At 37.9% G+C, this 17,793-nt stretch overlaps 1 protein-coding gene across 4 annotated transcripts in view; it reads right to left on the minus strand.

Moving 5' to 3' along the window:
- Positions 1 to 4,408: 4,408 nt before the first annotated feature.
- cacna2d1a (calcium channel, voltage-dependent, alpha 2/delta subunit 1a) overlaps positions 4,409 to 17,793 on the minus strand; it is a 91,950-nt gene continuing 78,565 nt past the window's right edge. For 3 of the 4 annotated variants that reach the window (XM_017414830.3, XM_037981369.1, XM_017414828.3), the window contains 7 exons: positions 16,079 to 16,231; positions 14,019 to 14,071; positions 13,553 to 13,608; positions 11,657 to 11,783; positions 10,915 to 11,027; positions 10,300 to 10,382; positions 4,409 to 7,453 (listed from right to left, as the gene is read on the minus strand). In XM_017414830.3, the coding sequence (XP_017270319.1) occupies positions 7,331 to 7,453; positions 10,300 to 10,382; positions 10,915 to 11,027; positions 11,657 to 11,783; positions 13,553 to 13,608; positions 14,019 to 14,071; positions 16,079 to 16,231 (708 nt within the window). In that variant the 3' untranslated portion in view covers positions 4,409 to 7,330. The remainder of the gene's footprint in view (positions 7,454 to 10,299; positions 10,383 to 10,914; positions 11,028 to 11,656; positions 11,784 to 13,552; positions 13,609 to 14,018; positions 14,072 to 16,078; positions 16,232 to 17,793) is intronic. The other variant, XM_017414829.3, reaches the window with a different exon arrangement.

Genomic DNA, 17,793 nt, shown 5'->3' on the forward strand with positions numbered 1-17,793 from the left:
AACAACATCTTTATGAGGTGACAGAAATTTAGAAAAAAAACAACATCTTCATTTTGGATTTGGAGTTGTTACAAATCTTACTTCTGAGCTCAAAGTCAGACTTTCAAAATTACACAGAAGAGCAAAAACGCAAGCAGAGCGGAAACAAAACCTCAACAATGCCTTGGTGGTCTGATCCTCACTCTTTGTCATCACTCGAGGCTCAAAATGCTTTTTCTACCAAGCCGAACCCACAAAATACTTCCTTTTTTCCAAGAAGCGTGTGCGTAAAGATTTCTCCGTGCACTGCATTTGTGCCAAAAGTCAAACAGGTTTGTTGTACTTTTGCACAGATGTAGGCTGTCCGTGGACACTAAACAGGGTCCATATGGGGACAAATATTTTTTTCTGATATACAAACTGCTTTTGAAGAAAAAGGAGGAGGAACGCAAAAACATCTTGTTCATCCAGAAAATTAAAATGAGAGAAATCGAGAGTTTGGAGGGCAGGGTATGTATATAAGGTGAGCCAGGCGGTGATTCGAAGGCAGCTCATGAAGATTCACATCATACGACACCATCTCTACAACCTTTGGAAAGCCCATTTTCGTAAAAACAAACCTGCTGTTGTAATGAGAGAACTGTTAATACTTGCAAATGTAATTACTCTCTTAATAAACTTTTCGCATTTACTCCAGAGGCTGTTTACTTCTGGGACTTGGGGGCCAGATAGGGAGGGACACCAGCCCTCAGACTTGGGATAACAATCAAAAACACAACAGATGTGACCCCGCAGTGTAAACCAACAGGGTCGTCCTGTTGCCAGACGCAAAACGCAGAGCTGCTGGCAGGAAATCCATGGGCTGTTGACATCGCAACTCATCCGTGACAGACGAGGAATAACATTTCTGGAAAGGAAGAGTGTGGGGGAAAACAGAAGAGCCCAGGAGAGAAAGGATGCTGTCATCAGAAAACAAGACTTTAGGCATAAAAATACCACATCCACTTAAGGAAATACAATTTGTTAAAAGTAGAGATTAAACATAGTGATTATATTAAAATTGTTCATATAAGCTAAACAGAAGAAATTCAATTTTTAGACTTTTACTGTGTCATTTCTGTTAAATTTTAACTTCCTATAATTAAAGTTTTGCCCCGTACTGTTCCAAGATCTTTATATTCCATAATTTTACATTATTGGTCTCAGTGCAGTCGTTCAGCAGCTGCGCTACCAACAATAAAGATCCTTTTCATTAAAAACAAATACTAAAGACTTTATAATTGACCTTATTCTGAATGTCCCACAGCAGCGTAAGGATTTCAGGTTTGCTTCACGAGCTCCACACAGAACTCTGGTTAGTTTTAACACCCATAATAAAGAGTAAAATGAGCCAGTAGTTTGACTTTTGGGAGCCGTGAGGAGGAGGAATAACAACTTTGGAATACTGTGGACTTGAGCACAGCTGGTTTTCAGTACATGTGTAAAGTAGATCGTGTTAATGACAGAGTCACCTACCATTGGATCAGCATACAGAAGGGGAATGAAAACAAGAATTATTGTAAATTTATGACCAAAGGCACATTACAGGTCTTACTAACGGATGTTTTATCAAACTAAATTCCATGTTGTAAAGAGATGCGACTGCATGTGCGAATCCTGGGTTTCTTTTACCGGACGTTGATGATTTTGGCTGGATTTAGGTTTCTGATGTCGGCTCAACACTGGGAGGTCAGATTTGAGATACTTTCCTCACAGTTGGATGGAAAATGTGTGTTGATCTACTGTGGACAAAAACAGACACTTTTTAATAAAAAAGACAAAACTTAACGTAAAGCAACATATTTTAATCGCAAAATTTTATTATGAATATGCCTTCTTAGACATGAATAAACACTTTTCATCGCAGCATTATAAACAGTGGTTTTTTGTTTTGTTAAGAAGACCTTTGCTTTAAAACAAGTGTGATTCTAAAGAATCAAGTTCCACAGTTGAAGCACAATCCAGGGAGACTTCCAGAGACGCCCACCAAGACCGCCCCAAAGCTGGGTCTGGTGAGGTCCGACTTCCACCAAGAAACTTGCCATAAAACCGAAGGCTGAGAGACACAGACTGACAGGCGAGCTAATCGTCTGCCAAAGTGGAAGCAAGTTAAAGACGCAAAAAAACACAGAGCAATCGTCAAAATTCAGGAAGGAAAAAAGGCCAACCCACGCAGTTCATAAAGAGAGCACCAACAGAATCAGAAACACTTTAGATCATATCGAGTTATTATTCCTGAGGTGACAGCATCTGATTTTAGCACTTAGAGCAGAATGAAACATCTGGAGTTTGTGGTTTTTCAGTGTTCTCTGAGCATTTAGATGGACTGCATTTTCACCCGTTTCACATGTACCACACACTTCTCTGTCCAAAATAACTCAAATGACCATACCAGCTTTTTAGCCTTACAAAAGTTCATGTATACTTCAACACTACTGCAGAGCTACACCTACAGGTCATTTCTAACTCTTATGATACTGGATGCACCACCTTCTGATTCTGGCAGCTACTGTTTCACTGTTTTCCTCTAATCATATTTTAATTAGAACAAATTTCTTTACACTCTGTTCTATTAGTTCTATTACAATGCACCAAAATATATGTTTTTGGGTGTGTAAGTTTGCTTTGGTTACCAATAATAATCAAAATCTACAGTATAATGATCAGCCTGTAGTCAAATGGGCTAAAAATAGGAGGTAGGACAGCCAAACTAATGGTATTTTTCTAGCATGATGTTGCTGAAAGTTCAATCATTTCTCTGCATTTGAGTGGAAAAAAAACATCTCTTCAAAAAGCCAGGACGAGCACAGCTTTGTTTAATCGTTTTTTCCTCAGAGTTGTAGCCACTAACAAGAATGGGTACAGGACATCCAAGTACTAGCAGCAGTTGGAAGATGGTTTTCTGTTAAAATCTAAGCCCAACTTCTGGGATGTTATGTTCAGCTCAAATATGGGACTTAGCTTGGAAAAAGGCACCAAGGCTGAACTGAGTTTACACACTGGAACCAGAAGAGTCCCAGGTTAAAGAAGGAGGTATAATGTTTTAATCTGGTGACTGAGTTGCACAATGATGATGCAGACATTTTGAAGCTATTTTACCCTGTGTTATACTTCAGTGTGTTGACAAGGCCGTATTTCGTCTTAAAGCCAACTGAGATCATGTCAGAGGTAGTCTGATGATGGTATAGGGGACAAATCCAGCCAATATATTAGGATAGTATAACAAAGTATTTTTGCTATTTCAAGAAATGTTTAATTATCTAATGGTACTGGATAAAAAGTCGACAGATTCAGAATACCCATTACAACTCCATGTTTGGAAAGGAAATTGTAGTAAAACTCTTCAGATAGCTGCATAGCACATCTTCCAAAAGATTCTGAGTAATGCAAAGTATCCATGATTTGAAGTAAATGGGCTAAATCACTGGTATGGTGCGTAGATAACAGTGAATCACAAATGGCTTGGACCAGTAAGACTAAATAGTGCATTCAAACATCACCAGTCTGCTTTGTTTTTCCTGCAGCAAAGCCAAATGCTGTCTCCTCAAGAGGACGGCAGTATTCGCTGATCGAACCTTATTACTGTGGACAAATGCTTTGACACCAAGGATATTGTGTTTCCCAAACATCACTCACAAAAGCAGAAGCACACTGGATATTTTGTCAGCCATTACCATGCAGCACGGGGAAACAATTCCAGAGACATAACGGGGTGCCTTGGTAACGTTGCATAAATGTTATATTAGGATAATAGGTTTCTCCACAAGAGAATACAAGTTCAACTATATGGCACTTCTTGAGCATTAGTAAGTGAGAAGCAAACATACCACTGTTATTTTCACCACATTGTTTTTGTTAGCTTATTAAAGATACAGAAAAACCTCAGACCACGTGGAAAATTACTGATGATATTTTTGGTTTCAATACAATGAGTGAGCTTTTCCATAATAGAACCCTGACAAAATGATTCATTGATCTGATTTGGAGAAATGCCTCCAACACAAAAACTGACATCATTCAGTCTGATGGGAGTTTTTAGCTAAAAGCAGAATTCAAAAGATGGTCGAGGTTTGCCATGATGTAAAGCACATAGTTTAAATATGTGGTTTTTCCAAGACTTAATAGAAATTAAAACTAAAAGAACAAACCAAACAGCTTTCAGCAAACACGTGTCAGTGTTTATAGAGTACTCTACGTAAATGCGCTCCTTGGTTTCGTTTTAGTGCTGTATTTGTGGTAAAGTCAAATTTCCTTCGGTAATGATGATTTACATGTTAAAAAGTATAATTTTAAAATGTGATGTTTGATGTAAATAACAGTAAGTGGCACGGTTTTCCAATGTAACTCAACAGGAAGCATATTTTGTCATTTAGAGGCACTAAAAACAAAGTTTCTTCTGAAGGTTGGTAATCTTGCACATCTCTGCTTTCCCAGTGGTGTTTTTTTTTTTTTTTTTACATGTAATTAGTTTTCATTAACAGCAGGGCAAAACCACAGAGTGCAGCTGGTTTCATTAAAAAAGACATTTTCTTCTCAAGGATTCAAAGCTCGAGTTTGTCAAGTTTTCTGTCTGACATCATTTTTGTCTTATAGAACTATACTCTATAAATCTTTTTGACAATTAAAAGACACTAAAAAGAACAAGTAATTTCCTCTGGGCTGACAGCTGTGGGAACCTTAAAATCTTTAGGTGATTTTTTTTCTTTGATGGTTATAATTTTGTTGTCATTTATGATTTTGGCAGATTTTGTTTGTTCTATAAAGCAGTGGGGTCTGATGGGATAGTGCACTCATAAAATCAAGCTCTTTTTGTCTTGGAGAACAAATCCACACTTTGGTTTCCTCTCCACCCTCTGAAGCAGTATCAGCACGGTTTCAGTTTTACGTACAGATTTTACACATTTAACAAACGCAACAGAAAGGCACACAAGAAAAAAATACTGAGGAAAATAAAAAGAAGTTTCCTTAGAATTGACAGAGAAGCCAAAAAAGAAAAAAAAATGATGTAGATGTATTATACCAGTGGTTCCAGTTGCTAATAAGCCACGAAAAGGACAGCCTTGTCTTTTTGGAACAGATGTTTTGTCCAATGGTTATTAGTACTCAGTATCTTATCAGACGTGACATTCACAGAACACGGAGTATGAAGAAAAGGGCAGAAGTCTTCATCCAGGCAAGGCTAGTCAAACAAAGGCTTATTTTATATCATTATTCAGGCTTATAAAACAAGTCTTGCTAAGCTGTATATTGGTGGGAAAGAACACTACATCAGGTAAAAAATAAAAAATAAACACAGACATTGATTGGTTGAGAAAAAAGTGCCAAATTAAAATGTGTAATGCAAAGGTCTACAAGTTTATTATTAGTTAATGTTACATTTTAAGAGTTTTATAAGCTTGAAAAACAACACAACACAGCCTCTCATTTGGCTATCCATTAACCTATCGTGGAGGAAGACATCTGCCCCTAATAAGGTACAAACTATTGATATCTATTTGACAGAACGACAAGACTATTCCTTTAAACAAAGGCATGATGGGAACAATCAATTGTCAATGTATGAATCCTGTTTTAATTTCTTGTCACAATTTTGCCACAAAAAACAAACAAAAGGGCCTATTAGCAATCATTTTTAAGCTTAATTTGAATTCTAGAAATCAACTCAGGACCCTAAACTTGCTGTTTTATGACCCACATTGGGGTCCCGACTCCAATTTGGGAACCACTGTATTGTGTCACATGGTATCAAATCCCTAAAACCTAGAGATGTTAAGTAATTAAAAAAGGGAAGAAAAAATAATTTGTGTTTAATTTCATAGAGTGACTGCTGTATGTCTGAAAGTGATCTGAAACTTGATCCAGTTCTTACTCAACAGTTTGTTGGATTTTTTATTTTTCTCCTAAAGGTTTCCTGAACAGCAAGTCGGCCAGTTTAGCACTCAAACCTTTACTATGGATCTGTGCTATTGTAATAAACGCAGAATTTGGTCTGGCCTTGTTTGGTTAAACTAAACCCATCACCTGGATGGTAGCTCATGTTGCTCCAAAACCTTTATATGTTGTTCAGAATCAACAGCTCTGACAAATGAGAGAAGTGCATTCTATAACATCACCCAATACGATTTATCAGTTTAAACCTTTGATACTTTCAACAATATTTAATTTCTGAGTGTGATTTTTAAATTATTGCATTTTGTTTTGTTGTAATTTTCACAAGAGGGCCTAATTTTCTAGGGAACCAGAGCTGTAAACTAAACAAGAGGAACTGATGGCAAACAGCTGAATGATGTACTGATGCCTCATTCAAACAACTAATAAATAATAACTCAATGAATCAAACAGAATACATGGCACAGGAGAGTTTATCCAGTGAGCCACGTCAGACCCCAGCCAGGCTTATCCTGATTGGTTAATGCTCTCTATGGCAACAAAGATTTCCCTGGAGCGATCCCAAAATCAAGGCAGGAAATTCAAACACAGGTAACTCCTGAGCTGATCGGTCAATCAGCTTTAGGGCTAAAATCCACGCACCCACGAACGAGCGCTCTGTGGCAGTGGAAGGGTTGGCTCTTGAGAATTATGATTACAATAAACAGGATTTCCACACTGCAAACAGGGGATGTAAAATGTAAAGACAGCAGACCCAAATACAAATAATGTCCTCAGAAACACTAAAAAAGAAAAGGTTCTTGGTGAGTTTATCTGATAATCAGACTTAAAGAACCAACAGCCCAGCAGAGGCAACTGAACGGTGACAGGTGTCATCATTTGGCATCAATGAGAGAAGTCTCAGCCAAATCCTCAATCAAAAAAATAAATATCTAACAACTAAGCACTGCAAGTCGATTCAAAGTAAAGTCTACTCTTGCACTGGTTTTGGCAGTGGTGAATAAAACCTCTCAGCATCCTTCAATAAACAAGTTCATCGTGATTTTGTTCCTTTTGACTGTGTAAGGCAGTCCGATCCTTTTCAATCAATGACATCAGGCTAAATAATGTTCAGAAGTCACCAATCAAAATTAATCTCTGATTGGCGGGAACCACTGAAGTAACGAGGGATAGTTGAAGACCTTTCTAATCACTCAAATCTTCTCAGCTACATTTCTTTTGTCACATGTACCCCAGTCCAGTCACTTGGAGAATCCCCTGAAAGTAAAAAGAAAAGAAAACTTGAACGTGGGGTTCTCAGCCTTTTTGTTTGTTTGTTTCTTCTTCCGTCGGATGTCTTTTCGGTGGCAGCGCCGCATGCTGGTAGTCATGTTAGTGAACTGGAGGGAGCGGGTGTGTAAGACTGCTTCGTGTTGTTTGGGGGTCATGACGGGATGGCGTGGTACCTGGAGTCAGTCACAACCCAGAGCAAGACCACCTGAAGGATCACCACGAGCCAAAGGGAGGGAGTCAGGCCGGATACTCCGCCACAGTCAGGGTCCTTCTCCTGGCACCAAGCAGGGAAGAGAGGCAGAGTTACCATTTCATTCAACAAAAAAAACATTCATAATCTGGCTTTTTGCTTGAAAGTGGGAGCTCTCATCCTCCATCTTTCTGGCTTTCTCTATAACAAAATCTCAGCTACGCTAAACATTCAATGACCGAGGGGGGCACACAAACCAATACCACAACTGCATAAGGCAATATTTATCCTCTTTAAATGTACATGCACATACTTTACTGACTTATGAGATGCATCATTGCCACCACAAGACTGGATTCTGGCCATTTCAAAACAGAATGTTGCCACATCTTTGTGCTGCTTTTGGTTATTCTAACAAAACAAATGTCAAAACCAGGAAAAAGCTAAAAATTTATCAGTTTATCAGGGGATATTTCACAAGTTATCCCCATCATAAGCAAACCAAAATAACTACAACAGTGACTTATTAGATGAAGAACAACAAACCTTTTTATAGTAGTGTTTCTTAAAATCAAAAATAGTTGATCAGATTGTATAAATGTTGCACTGCAAAATAACCTAGTGAGCTAATTTTAGTTTTGTTATGATTGTCCTTCAGCACTCAGCTTTCACAGAAAATGCATTTTCTCTGGATCCATTTGTTTTTCGGTTGTTGTCATTGCATCTGAGGGTGATGGATGCACTTTGACTGGTTTAACCACAAACTAACAGTCAGTATTTTAGTAGAACTTGTTGCAGTCATTCACAATAAGAATCAAATACAGCAAGTTTTGACTTCTAAATACTTAAAATTCGCCCTGGCTGCAATCCTTTTACTGACGAACAATGTAGCTATTTTTGTAAGTTACAGATGTTTAGAAAGTCTTTTTAGGACAAGACTGTATTTAATCAACATTGTGGGGGTTTTTCCTGTCAAAATATTGCCATATTAAGCTTGACATTTCAACTTTAATCTCAAAACTAAAATAAAAATTAAAAAAACAATCCCTTCTCATTTTTAATTTTCTTTTTCTTCTGAGTGTCTCTAATACTCCAACGATCCTATAACTTCCACTGGTTTTATAAACCATGAAAAAGTAACCTCTGGTTACAAAAATGGTCATTATATAGGTGAACAATTTAATTTCCCCTTTATAAGGACTGATTTATGTTATTGAGACTTAAGGATTAAGAAAAATGTAAAATAGTAAAAAAATAAAACACTTTGATTCATTTAAGACAACGTTTTGCATGAAAATGAAAAGCTGGACAAGCAATGCAAGACAGTAAAGCTGAACAGAGGAAGGAAGGATCAAATCTGAGAATATATATATATATATACGTGTTTAGGTACTCAACCATTATGTATGATCTGATACTCATAGCATGTGGAGAGCGAGAGGAGGAATGTCTTGATATTTTCTTGGCACGGGGAAATAAAGTTGAGAAGCATTCAAAGAGACGTATGAAAATCTGGATGCAAATGAGAGGTGAGTGATCTGTTTTTGCTGGTGTCTGGATACATCAGAAGTCACCAGAGGCACAGGAGACTGTAGACAGAGAATGATGGATGAAGACAGATACAAAGAGCAGGGCTTGAAGTTCAAAGTCAGGTGAGACGGGGAATATGTTGAGGAGAGACAGGCAGAGACAGAGAGGCGAAGGCAGACAGTAGTATAATATGAGAGAGTGGCAGGTGATGAGGACAAGTGTGGGAAAACAATGGAAAGAGACACGGGACAGGGGAACAAAGGAGGGATTTCAAATAAAGAGAGGAGAGAAGGTGGGGAAAACTAGCTGAGAATAGAAAGGGAACTTTAAAGACTTTTCCAATGAGTTCAAGATTAACAATAAAATGGTAATGAGAGCGCGTTATGGGACTGACCCGAGACAGCACATGAACAGTGGCAGCAGAAACATGAGCAGAGAGGAAGCCAATGGGGAGCCAGCGCTCCTTCGGCACATGGCCTCATCCTAACCGCCAACAGACAATCACAAGGCAGAACACACAGAGAACAAGAGAGAGAAAAAAAAACAAAAAACAAAAAAACAGAGAAAGAGAATCATGCAGCAATTGGTGGACAGCTTTATCAGGTTAGAAAGCAGAAAAGTTAGCGCAGATAGTAAGACATTCACCTAAAAGATGAGTTAGCATGTGGGTGGGTGGGTGTGCAGGCGTGGAGGAGCTCAAAAATCAAACTTAAAAAAACAGCAACTATAGAATCAAAACAAACAGATTTCAAGCACCAAGGTTTCACACGCAAAGATTCTGTGCAGCTTATGAAGATGTTTGTTTAGCTCAGTGATTCATATTTCGAGGAACTGTTTATCTTTGCGTGGAAAAACCTCCGTGCACACAGCTTTTGAGGGAAAACATCGAAGAAGTGACATGTAAATCATTTAGCCATGGAAAGGTGCCATGGATGGAATTATTCACTGGTTCAGCTCAGATAAAAATGTTGCATTTGCTGCCTGTTTGGTTAGTAGTGGACGCTGATTTAGCAGCATTTTTCAGCTTATAGTTTCATGAGTGGGCTTTTTGCAAACTATGTTTTTTCTAACTATTTATATATCAAAACATTCAACTTGATCAAGAGTAATGTGCTGTGACTTTCAGTATTTGTAATATTTATACTTTTTGAATTATTCAGCTTTATGTACAGTAATTTAGATACGGTTTTGCAGATTTAGCTTCTGTTCTGCCGGTTTCAACTAAACTCAATGAAGTCATTCAGCACTCAGCATTCACACTGCATTTTTGCAGGAAATGATAATTTCTTTTATTTTAAAATGTGTCTTCTTTGTTTTTAATGTGTTGAAGAAGAAGACTGTGTATATCATGTTTTCCCGCCCCAACCAGAAGTTATCTAAGTATGCTAAAAGTAACTTACATCCTCGTTTTTATCAAAACAAAATGAAGGTCCTTTCCTGTAACGAGGCTCAAGAGCCATTTCACAGGGATCGGGTCCGTCGGCTGGAAGAGTCAGGTCAGGATTATGACGGAACTGAAGCATTTGGTCTGCATTTAATATTAGCTGCAACAAATGATTCCTTTCTTTAGAAGACACTGATTGCAGATAATCACTACATCTAGGAGAACATTTGGACCTTGAGAAGATTGCTCAATTCCTTGGTGATGTGGCAGTAAATTTTCCAAGAAGCTTCTTCTGTAATTGATGGCAGCTCGGTGTGTTTGAAAGTGAATCACGGATTTGTTTGTAAGCTGTTCAGCAGACTGATCTCAGACACCCATGTGCTGTACAGACACACACCAGCAAATAGGAAGTGTGTGCCAATTTGTGAGTTGTGTAAAAAAAAAAACCTTCAAAAACCATTGATTTGAATGAGAGAATGAAAGAGTAATGTTATGGATTTTTTATGGTATTTGATGATTATAGGTCATAATATTTAAGTGTGGCTATCTTGTCAAAGTCAAACTTTTACATTTGCTGAATAAAAAGCACAAATTCTTTGCCAGACGACAGTAGTGTTGGCTAAAAGGATACATTGCTGTTCATCCTGTATTAACGGCGTGGAATCACATGTGCCTTCACTTTCCTCCCGCTCACTAATGATAAAGACCAGGTTTGTCCTGTTCAGCTTTTCGGCGTGGTACGTCCTAGAAAAAATAAAAAAAACAAAGAACACATACACAAGAGACACAAGAACAGTTTGTTGACACAAGAGCTGGAGATTCAGTTTCAATAAGAAACGCTCACAGGAGATGCAGGAAGTTGAATATTTAACCAGAACACAGACAGAGGAAGACAGTAATCCTGGTTTGCTCCTTTTTTCTTTATCTAAGAAGGAACTAAAAGTGCAGAATTTAAAAGCCTAGCATTTCTGAAGGAATTCATATCACCTATCTTATGATGAGATAAAATTGTAGCCATTTTGTTCAAACCCTGTATAATTACTTTGTGTGATCTCATGCAATATTGTGAGTTGTGTCAGTGCTCAGAGTGTGAACTGAATGACTCTCTGATACAATCACATCAAATCTTAGCTCAACATCTGTAAAAGCTATGTTCAGTGGTTCATTAATACTTTGTTAACAGACAGAGGCAGGACATGATATAAATTCTACCCTTTTCTTTCAGGGCCTATCTAAGCTAGTTAAAATGCTACAAACTTGACATCTTTATGCCTCAAAATGCCATCTTGGTGAACTTCTGCTGTTTGTCGTTGATGGCAACTTATCTGGGCAAGTCGAGAAGTAAACTGGAGGAGGTCTGTGGGTGTCGTTACCTGCTGTCGTTGGAGCAGTCGATAATGCCGCTAAAAGACAAGCCGTCATTCTCAAAGTAGTACTGGGTTTGCTCTGTGATGCACACCTCCTTGTTCATTGCATCCGACATGTCATCGTCCATTTCAGCTGCAGGAGGACATGAAATCAGACCACGCCAAAACAACTTGCTCACATCACCACAGTACACACAAACATCTCAGTTCTGAGCTGTTTGTCTTTAACATATATGAACTCTTCACAGGTTTCTGCAGGAATTACCTAAAACATATTCCCAACATTACAACAGTCAAAATGGTAAAAAGGTGCACATACTGTAAACAAGAAAAATACATTTTAGTGCTCGGTTTTTATACCTAATGAAGGTATCAGTCTCAAGTACTTGCAGGTGGCAAATGCAGAAATTCTTCAGTGGTTTAGTATGATTTACTTTAACCATTTTCAATTAACAGAATGACAATCAGGTGAAAGCTTTTTAATTAAAAAAAATCTATACAAGTATGATCTCAAAACCTAGTCATGAACAAAAGCTTTCTGAGAAGCTTAGAAAAAGGATTGTTTAGGCTCATTAGGCTAAACATGTCAGCATCATAAAAGAGTTCTGAATTCATAGAAGTTTTGTCAGAGTATGTGGCAAATTGAAGATATTTAAGACTTTGGCCAATAAAACCAAAGAGTAAAGTCCAAAAAGATTCACAGGTAACATCTATAAACTAAACTTTATGATTTTTTTTTTGAAGAAAACATTAAACAATAGTCATGATGCAACTTGTATTATTGAAAACTAACAATGCTGATCATTTGCAATTTTCTAAAGAAACACGAGATAGATAAAGAGGCTGCTGGGGGTGGGGTGGGCTTGGAGTCAATATGACCAAAAAAAAAAAAAAGATTTAGATTGAATTCAAAGTTTGAAAAAAAAAAAAAGGCAGACAGGATTTCATTAGAAGAACATCCATTCTGAAACACGGTAGTGGTAGTATTATGGGTTGTTTGGCCGAAGTAATCGATGGAACAAAACAAAACAAAAAAAAATCTATGGTAATTCCTTAGAGCAAAGGTCTTTTTTAAGCTCATGGAATGGACTCAAATTTATACAAAATAATCTGTAGACCTGATGAACCTAATTGTTGCAAAACAAGGGCTCTCATCAGAAACAGAACCTTAAGGTTCCATGTTAGGGGAAAATACAGCCTCCATTGTATATCTTCTATCATATAATTTGTTGGTTGGTAATTTGGTAGCGTGAAGTAGAAATATTAAATTATTTGTGGAAAATACCTTCTTTTGCAGGACCAAAAAGCCAAACAAAAGGCATTTAAATGTAACCTAAGGGGAAACATAATTACGGCACAAAAAGCTGTATTTAAAAAAGAACACATCCTTCCAGAAAAATAAATAAAAAGATACTTTGTCAATGTGAGGAATACAGCTGTCACATGCAATTAGAGGGGCAACAAGAATCTCTATGCCAGACATTTCAAAAACTGGAATAAAAAAAATCACAAACTACATCCATATGTTTAGAAAAGGTTTGAATTTAAAGGGAACATCTTCATCCCAAATCCAGCCTGTCATTTGGCTTTGTTTTCAAGCTGTTGGTGATCTGTATCTTCTAATACCTCATTTCTGTCCTCAGAAGATGGACAGAAACACGCCGCCACATGGGTCCGGTTCACATGTTCAGCATGTGAATTCCTCTGAAGAGGAGAGTTCAACTGCTCCTACAAACATTTTACATCTGTGTGGCGACTATTGCGCCGCCATCTGTTCGAAAGCTTCTAAAGCCTCTTCAAATGAACTCAAAATCCATATTTAATCCTCCGAAGGACTGCATTTAAACTGTACAAAGTACAAAACATTCCAACATTATAGGTGGGAAATTAGCGGGAGCTTACCTGCATCCAGAAAACTGGGGAACGTGATGCTGACCAGCAACTGTTGCACTATTGACCTAAAACCGAAAACAAATCCCAAGGATTAAAACAAAATAAAATTTCGAGCTAAGATTTAACCACGTGTGTACTGCAAAGGCTCAGTTGCATCTTATACCAATTAAAAACTTATTAATGCAGGCATACAACCCCACTGTCTGTGGCTTTCAAATCCACTTTTACAGGACATACTGTAACACAAGCTGGTGATGACATCAGGACAGTGAGACCGAACATAAATCAACAGAAGATTTTGTGGAATCTTAACTGCTTTGGGAACAATTTATCTATTAAACAGATGCTGTACAGTATGGCTGTTCAGAGGAGCAAATCCTGGCCTGCTTTTCATTACAAACTGAGTGGAAGAATTTACAGGGCTGGCTTTAAAATGTATAAGTTTGTTAATTCAAAGAAAAAAAAAAAGACTCACCAGGCTGCAGCTGTGGCCCACCATCCTAAATTCAGAATATCTGCTATTGTCGGCTAAGAGAGACAGACAAATGAAGATAAATACGACATAAAGGACAAATCTTTGGTTACATCCTGTTTGTTTTTACAGTGGCTGCACACTGTCCAGTTTCACCAGGCACAAACACCAACAGGCTCTGCCAAATATTTTATTAGTTTCCCTTCTCCGAGGGAAATCTGATCACAATCCTCCTCAGCAGACGCAAGAATAAATATGTAAACAAAGAACCAGTGAGCGAAAACAAAAGCGGCACACGGTTTAAATAAAATGGCCCAGACATGCTGCTTTGATTATAGTTAGCATGCGAGAGCCTTGTTCTGGAGAGGCGGCGGTGTTTTCTTGCTCTACAGCTGACGGAGGATTGAGTCATCAAGGAGTTTTAACTAACTGTGTTCGAGGCATCGCTGGCTGCTGACAGGCTCTTTGATCAAATAATAACGGCAGCTTTCATCCCACCTTGGTCAATCAACCGTGTTGTACACATTCGAGTTCAAGTCGGGAAATTACGTGGCTCGGTCTGTCCATCAGTGAGGGGGTTGGGAGTCTTGTTTTTATCTTGTTTTTAGGTATCAGCTTATTACATCCCCAGTTTTGAAAGGTCTAGACATTGTGTGAACAGAATGCAAACAAAATCCCTATTTTTAAACAGGGTTTTGCTACCTGATATGTTTTTTATGTAGCAAAACTTTTGGCTGGATGAATCTTGTTAACTTATGTGTATTGTATTTATTTTGATGGACGACAGACGAAAACTAGCCTTCATGGCTAATTCTGGCATATTCTCTGTAATGTGCATTGTCCCCTTTGAAATACACAAGCAAAACCAAAAAAAAAAAAACCTAGTGAATCTCTGTCCATCTTTACTCCTGAGAGATTCAACCTCTTTGAAATGCTCTTTTTATACCCACTCCTCTTACTGACCCAGTTGCCAGTTAAAATAATTAGTTGCAAAATGTTCCTCCAGCTGTTTCTTTACTTGTACCACTTATTTTTACAGCCTTTTGTTGGCCCTGTTCCCACTTTGGGATGTGTCGCTGCCATCACATTCCAAATTACCTTCTTTTTTATTCCCAAAGAAGAATTGCACTTTTTTTTAGTATATCAAATGTTTAAACTATGTTCTTCTGTAAATACAATATGGGTTTAAAATTTGCAAATCATTGCATTGTGTTAACTTACATTTTTTAAAAGATGGACTGAATCATCAGTTGACCGATTTTAAATCGGTCACTTTTTAAAAATCAGCAGTTGGTCATGCCTGAGTATTTTAATTATCAAGTAGAAAAATGAAGCTGCAGCTTTTACAACCAGCCTACTGCAGTCCACAAATTGTTTCTTTGTTTTGTATTTTTTAAAGGGAGAATGTGCTTCCATATATGTATATATATTTTTTAAAGTTTACAAGTTTTTCTAAGGGTTGCTAAATACCTGTTTTTTTAAATTAAGCAATTATTGTTATAGTTGGTTAAATGAAAAATTATCAGCCAAAATAAAACTGATGTAAATAAGCATTTCTAATTTCTAAATATTGGAATAAAATCAAACAAAAAAAAATAAGCTGTTTTGGTAAACCTGTACATTTTACACAAAGTCTCAACTTTTTCAGAACTGGAGTTGTATCCACGCTGTTTAACCAGAGGGAAGAGAAATCCATCTTTGTTGCTGTAACCTCTGCATACAATCTGCAGCATTTCACTCCAATTTGTACGTTCTGTAAGTGATGAAAAGCAGTGCTTGCTTTTACGTTGCTTAATGCGTTTCTCAAGCACATTAGACCACCTAATCTCATTACTGTTACTGCAAGTCCTATACCAAGCCCTCTGCTTCCTTTCTCATCTGCCTTATCCAGATTTATGATTCTTTAACGAGTGACAAAGTGTGCAGCAGCAGGAACGAGTGCGAAAGGCAGCACTAGTATTCATATGTCTGCTGATACAAGAGCAAGTAAATTTTATGTATGGATATGGAAAAGTGTGAACATGACCGTGTTTGTGTGCGTGTCTCTGGCTTATGTAACTCACCACGTAGACGGATCGCAGGCCGGCAGCCGCCTTGCTCTCTCTCTTAGGATCACACAGCGACTGGTAGTCGTAGGTACTTTTAGAGGTGAACAGGGACGAGTTGACCAGGGTTCTCATCAGAAGGGGATCGATGACACCGAAGAAACACCCAATCTGGAGTGGGGAGAGAGGAGGAGCAGAAACGGGAAAACCCCTGTTTTATTTTTCCCTCTTGGTGCATTTCTTGCAGCAGGGTTCAAGGTTCATGACATCAATTTTAAAAAGCAGAAACATGATTCCAAACAAAAACAGATATGTGAAAATTGTGGAAATCAATAACAATGATTTCAGTAACAAAGCCTCACAGACATGTTTTTGACCTCTGATACAAGCAAAATTCTTTAAATTGCATATTATTGAACTGGGTTTTCCTTTGTTTCTCTCATTTAAAGAGTGCTTCAACAGTTTTAGAGTTTTAGGAACATGTAATCATTGCAAAAAAATGTTCACCTTGATTTTACAGAGACAGAATGAGGGTGACAGACTAACAAAATGTGACTGAAATTGTTCATCAGGCAATGAATTTCTGCCTTGAGGATGTGGGGTTTTTGTGAGTGTCTCAGAGGTGTGATGCGACCGAGTGCTTGGAAGTGTTTAAGTACTCGTGTATCCAGGTGGGAGTATTCGCATACAGTAGGTATCCTGTTGCACATGTGCTTGGACGCATGTGCAAACACTTTAGGAAATGCAAACGATCATTTTCCTTCCACTTTGTAAGGTCACTGTTAACAAGCGGCCCTCCACACACTCATTCCTCCCGCGAGCCAAACGACGTATAAATCTTGCAATCTATAAGGTAACGAGAGCCGTCTCCTCTTTCCCAGTGCAGCAACGCAAATAATGAATTAACAGTCACAGGCCTACAGGCCTGCTGGCTGCAGACTCCCCAAGGTTTCTTTTCTTTTATTTGTGGAGTATGAAAAGGAATGAGCTGGGGAGAGAAAGCCATACCGCAGGAGAGAACTTCCCTCCTGTTGGAAATATGATTGAGGGTGCACAGTCTTTTACAAACATGGTTGCTGGGTTTTAGTATTCCTGCAAAACATCATAGGGGGACTGATTTATCCAACGCACACCCAGGCCTGATTAGGAGGGAGTCAGAGCTGCGTGAAGCAACATTTACTCAGATGACACCAGGGGCCCACTGTTAGCATTAAACACAAGACAATGAGAGGGAGGGGTTGGAGACGCTTTAGTTGTTTGGGTTTGTTGTCCAGGAAATAGGAGATGATGTGTCAAATTACATTTAAGAGACTTCCTTAGTGTTAATTGCATGAATGATGATTCAGCAATCACACAACTGTTGGTGGTTTCTTCTGTACATTTATTTTTTGCAATCTATTTCCACAAACTCATAGCTATTTTACCCATTTATATGTCAAAATATTCTGCTCGATCAGGCGCAGTATGTTATGACTTTTACTATTTGTAACTTTTGAAAAATTTTTATTTACAAAAATGTTACATTAAGATCTCTTCAGTTCCTTCAAAAACATTTTGTCACTCCAGTATACTTTCTCAAAGTTTTGTTTTTATGCTCCTTTTAGCTATTCTCTTGCTAATTTTAGCTCTTAGCTCCAGTTTAGCACATTTTAGTTTTTAGTTATGGTTAGTTATGGTTTTCCAAGTTTACCTGAAAGATATATATATATATATATATATATATATATATATAT

Source organism: Kryptolebias marmoratus, linkage group LG18, assembly GCF_001649575.2.
Source record: "Kryptolebias marmoratus isolate JLee-2015 linkage group LG18, ASM164957v2, whole genome shotgun sequence".
Taxonomy (NCBI): domain Eukaryota; kingdom Metazoa; phylum Chordata; class Actinopteri; order Cyprinodontiformes; family Rivulidae; genus Kryptolebias; species Kryptolebias marmoratus.